Source organism: Notolepis coatsorum (genome assembly GCF_963971535.1).
Source record: "Notolepis coatsorum genome assembly, chromosome: 14".
NCBI classification, from domain to species: Eukaryota; Metazoa; Chordata; class Actinopteri; order Aulopiformes; family Paralepididae; genus Notolepis; species Notolepis coatsorum.
In genome coordinates, this window is record NC_140178.1 from 110,867,016 (window position 1) to 110,872,612 (window position 5,597).

A 5,597-nucleotide genomic window follows, 5' to 3' on the forward strand; every position below is an offset into this window, starting at 1 on the left:
AGATGAAGGTGTCAGGTGGTCCTCGTCAGTCTCCAGGAGATGAAGGTGTCAGGTGGTCCTCGTCAGTCTCCAGGAGATGAAGGTGTCAGGTGGTCCTCGTCAGTCTCCAGGAGATGAAGGTGTCAGGTGGTCCTCGTCAGTCTCCAGGAGATGAAGGTGTCAGGTGGTCCTCGTCAGTCTCCAGGAGATGAAGGTGTCAGGTGGTCCTCGTCAGTCTCCAGGAGATGAAGGTGTCAGGTGGTCCTCGTCAGTCTCCAGGAGATGAAGGTGTCAGGTGGTCCTCGTCAGTCTCCAGGAGATGAAGGTGTCAGGTGGTCCTCGTCAGTCTCCAGGAGATGAAGGTGCCCAAGGCGAAGCCGGCGAGGAAGATGACCACGAGGCCGGAGGTGTGTGAACTCAACAACGACACGCTCGGCATCGGAACACGAGCCAACTCTGAGAAACTGTTGATCTGAGAGACAGAGAGCGAGAGAGAGACAGAGGGAGAGAGAGAGAGACAGAGAGAGGGAGAGAGAGACAGAGGGAGAGAGAGGGAGAGACAGAGAGAGACAGAGAAACAGAGGGGGAGAGAGACAGAGGGAGAGAGAGACAGAGAGAGACAGAGGGAGAGAGAGAGACAGAGGGAGAGAGAGAGACAGAGGGAGAGAGAGACAGAGGGAGAGAGAGAGAGACAGAGAGAGACAGAGGGAGAGAGAGAGACAGAGGGAGTGAGAGGGAGAGACAGAGAGAGACAGAGAAACAGAGGGGGAGAGAGACAGAGGGAGAGAGAGACAGAGAGAGACAGAGAGAGAGAGAGACAGAGGGAGAGAGAGAGACAGACAGAGAGAGACAGAAAGACAGAGAGAGAAATAGATATACAGAGAGAAAGAGACAGAGACAGAGAGAGATATATAGAGATAGACAGAGAGACAGACAGAGAGAAAGAAAGACAGAGAGAGAAATAGATATACAGAGAGAGAGATTTAGATTTTTTAAGTACTTTAATTTACACTGTATCAAAAGGCCTTTAAAAACTTTACAGCTACAAGATAAAAAAAAAAACAATATACAAACAATACAAAAATAGAATTTCACATATTCGCAATGCTGTTAATAAACACCAATTCAACCATAGCTTTATAAAACCTGAATTCCAGCCTTCACATTACAGCACCACACTGATACTGCATCCAGGTCCGGCTTATCTTCCACTCTGTTTCTCCTGGGCCCTGGGTACCTGGTTCAACTAAGTCGATCAAAAGTCCCATTATCCAGATTCAATTAACCCGATGTTTGAATCCGGGCTTTCCCTGTTCCTCGAACGCTGATTCAGTCTCGTTAATTCGAACCAGACTTGATACTCAGGATAAGTGCGCGCGGCCGCCTCAGCTGAAAAGACAGCAGGTGTCGATCGCAGAAATCCTGATTTTCTAACGGCATTGATTGATTGATTGATTGAAAACTTTATTAACATATTGCAGAATGGGTACAATACAGTACGGCTCAATAGCCTCGCCGACAAGTTAAATGCATAATCTATAGGCTAATGTTAAATCCCTCATTACCCCAATCAATCAGATTATATTTCTTTAAATGTGCCTGCTGGCAGTAGGCTTAATGCAGTGCTTCTCAAACTTTGGCGGACCAAAATATATATTTTTTTTAATAAATCTCAAGGCCCCCCTGTCATGCCTCTGCGCCCCCCACTTTGAGAAACACTGGCTTAATGGAATGAATAATCGAATGAGATCTTGCTAGCGAAAATAATTTGTTAAACTCTTTCAGAATAAGTATACAAAAACAAGCCCAAAGAGTATCTAATTGATACGAATTAATAGATACTTATGAGGATATCTGTAATGTATGTGCTTAGGTATCATGTACAGAGATGCGTTGCTCATGGGACGAGGTTGCAACCAGCTTTTGTGAGCAGAAGCGCGTGCACACAGGAATGCACTGCACTCGACTGATGCGCCAACTCGCTAAGTACCCACCTGGCTACTTTGCATATCAATAGCGCCGGTCGTCAGGTGTGTTCAAATACGTTCTCAGATACATTCACACAAAACTTGCGAATGAAATGTTACATTCCATTCGTAGAGGCAATTAGACTTTAGTCTGTGCTTATGCGAGGGAACATTTATGCGCATGCATAAATTAAGCACAAAAATTAAGCACAAAAACATAATTCAGAATGGTATAATGGGATCTCTGTGAGAATTATTTCAGGAAGCAAGCTGCATTTCTTTGCGAGGGCGTGGCCATGCAGGTTATCGCGCTAACTGAACTAAACCCTGCCCTCGACCAGGTTCAAACTGTTTGATCTGTTGCCATAGTGATTTAGAAAATCGCACGTCGGGGAACCTAAAGGTCTAGTTTAAGTCAAGTTATCCTGAAAATTATCCAGCTAACTCAGTTAGCCAGGTACGAGGAACAGGGCCCTGTTTACATAGACTGCAAGCTGAGCTTCCACTCTGTTTCTCCTGTTTACATAGACTACAAGTTTCAAGTTCAAGTTTCTTTAATAGTTGTCATACAGAAGTACAGAATACTTTCATACAAAATGCTTCTTACTGTTACGCTCCAGAGACTGTGCTAGACAAGATAGTATCAAATAACATAGTATAGCATGTAATTTAGAAGAAGAAAATGAGGTCACAGTGTTCGGTATAGACATATGTACAATGTTCTGAGTTACCATATAATATACAATACTATGCAGTGTACTAATGTACAGTACTATCTAGTGCAAAGCAGAAATGGGATGAGGTACAATTTAGGTACAATTTACAGTAAGGTGTACGAGTTGTAGTGCAATCCTTCATCAATAAATATAAAGTGTGGGGAGTGGGTGCTACAGTGTGTTTGTTTAAAGTGGGTGTGTGCTATAAAGTGTGTGGAGTGGGTGCTACAGTGTGTTTGTTTAAAGTGAGTGTGTGCGTGTGGATGTGTGTGCTATGTGCGTTTGGTGGTTGTTGTTGTGTAGTGTTCATTCATTGTTCGTTTAGCAGCCTGATGGCCTGGGGATAGAAGCTTCTTCTGAGTCTTTCTGTGCTCGCCTTGAGACTCCGGTATCGCTTGCCTGACCGCAGCAGTTCAAAGAGGCAGTTGTTCGGGTGACTGGAGTCTTTAATGATTCTCTTAGCCTTGCCCTTGCAACGCTTGTTGTAAATGTTCTGGAGGGTGGGGAGCCCCCCTCTAATTGTGCGTTCGGCTGAACGTGTCACTCTTTGTAGTCTGCTTCGGTCTTGTGCAGTGCTATTCCCAAACCAGGAGGTGATGTTGCCGGTCAAGATGCTCTCTATTGTACATGAGTAGAAGTTCTTAAGGATCTTCTGACTGACTTGGAACTTCCTTAGGCGCCTGAGGAAGTAGAGGCGTTGTCGTGCCTTCTTCACAACACTGTCAATGTGTGTGGTCCATGTCAAGTCCTCGGATATGTAGGCTCTGAGGTACTTAAAGCGGTTGACTCTCTCAACCGGTGCCCCGTCGATGCTGAGGGGGCTGTAGTCCTTGACCCCCGACCTCCTGAAGTCCACAATCATCTCCTTTGTTTTGCTGACGTTCAGGGAGAGGCTGTTTTCCTGGCACCATCCCGCCAGGACCTTGACCTCTTCCAGGTAGGCCCTCTCGTCGTTGGCAGAGATCAGGCCCACCACCACTGTGTCGTCGGCAAATTTGATGATTGTATTGCTACTCCGCTGAGCCACACAGTCGTGTGTGTACAGGGAGTAGAGGAGGGGACTCAGAACACAGCCCTGGGGGGCCCCTATGTTGAGGGTGATGGATGAGGAGGTGCAGTTGCCTGCTCTCACCACCTGGGGTCTGCCAGTCAGGAAGTCCAAGACCCACTGGCAGAGGTCATAGTTCAAGCCCAGGTCCCTGAGCTTGGCTATGAGTATGGAGGGGACTATGGTATTGAATGCCGAGCTGTAGTCGATGAATAGCATTATCACATAGTTCCCCTGCCTCTTGTCCAGGTGTGATGCTGCTGTGTGCAGCACATGGGCTATGGCGTCCTCCGTGGACCTGTTGGGGCGGTATGCAAATTGCAGGGGGTCCATGTTGATGGGGAGGGAGGAGCAGATGTAGCCCTTTACTAGCTTCTCAAAGCACTTCATGGCTATGGAGGTGAGAGCTACAGGGCGGTAGTCGTTGAGGCAAGCAGGCTTGGCTTTCTTGGGTACAGGGATAATAGTGGACTTCTTCAGGCAGGTGGGGATGACAGCCTGTTCTAAGGACAGGTTAAATATGTCAGTGAATACTGGGGCCAGTTGGTCGGCACAGACTTTTAGGACGCGGCCGGGGATGCCGTCCGGACCTGCTGCCTTCCTGATATTCACTTTTTTAAAGGTCCGCCTCACCTCATGCTCTGTTACCCTGAACACTGCGCCTCCATCAGCAGCCGACCCCCCCCCCCCCCATTGCCGTGGCTTGTGAGCTGGTGTTGTTATTACCAGCATCAAACCTCGCATAGAAGGTATTGAGGTCATTTGCTAAGGAGATGTCACTGTTCAGTTTGAGGGAGGCGCCTTTGTAGTCTGTCATCGTTTTGAGCCCCTGCCACATAGCTCTAGAGTCAGCTTGTTCAAACTGGAGTTCAATTTTATCTCTGTAGCGCCGTTTGGCCTCTGACACTGTCCTCCTTACGTTGTATCGCGCCACCTTGTGGTCATTCATGTTGCCTGCCACTAGGCCGTCGTTGTATGCTTTGGTGCGCTCTCTCAGAGCTTCACGGACGGATTTGTCTACCCAGGGTTTTTGATTTGGGTAAACTCTCATTTTGGTAGTGGGGATTTTTTCTTCCACCATAGTACAAACATAGTCCACCACTGTTTCCGTGTAGACATTAATGTTATCTGTGTCGCGGAACACATTCCAGTCTGTGCAGTCAAACTCAGACCGGAGCGTCTCCTCTGACGTCAAATCCCATTTCTGCACCTCTCGCAAGACTACAGGAGTACTTTTGATTCTCTGTTTGTACATTGGTGAAAGAAAGATTGACGCGTGATCTGATTTACCAAAGCCACTATCAGAATGAGCCTTGTAGCCACCTTTAAATTGCGTGTAACAGTGATCTAGGATGTTACCGCCTCTGGTGTTGCAAGTCACATGCTGATAGAAGTCAGGTAATACCTTTCTCAGATTGGCGCTATTGAAATCACCCAGCACCAAAATGGCGGCATTAACGTTCGCCACTTGTATTCTATTTACCTCGTCGTGGAGTCTGGAGAGCGCAACGTTGTTACTGGCTTGCGGTGGAATATACACTCCGATCAGGACGATCGCCGTTAACTCCCTCGGGAGGAAGAAAGGACGACACTTGATGGTTATATATTCCAGTTCTGGGGAGCAGTGGTTGGATAATTCCTTCACGTTAGTTGGATCGCTCCAATTTTTGTTAAACATGAAGGCAATACCTCCTCCACGTTGTTTACCGGACTCTGCTGTCCGATCCTTGCGATGGATAAAGAAGTGATCGGCTGGTTGGATTGCGTGGTCTGGAACCTCCGGTGTGAGCCACGTTTCGGTGAAGCAGAGAACGTTGCAGTCCCTAACGTCTCTTTGGTATTGAATCCTTGCTCGGATGTCATCCAGTTTATTGTCAATTGATTGTA

At 47.3% G+C, this 5,597-nt stretch overlaps 1 protein-coding gene across 1 annotated transcript in view; it reads right to left on the minus strand.

Annotated features, from left to right (window-relative positions):
• Positions 1-209: 209 nt before the first annotated feature.
• Positions 210-5,597, minus strand: part of LOC311240840 (apoptosis regulator BAX-like) — a 38,374-nt gene continuing 32,986 nt past the window's right edge. The window contains exon 6 of the mRNA XM_084329434.1: positions 210-451. Coding sequence (XP_084185560.1) covers positions 308-451 — 144 coding nt within the window. The 3' untranslated portion in view covers positions 210-307. The remainder of the gene's footprint in view (positions 452-5,597) is intronic.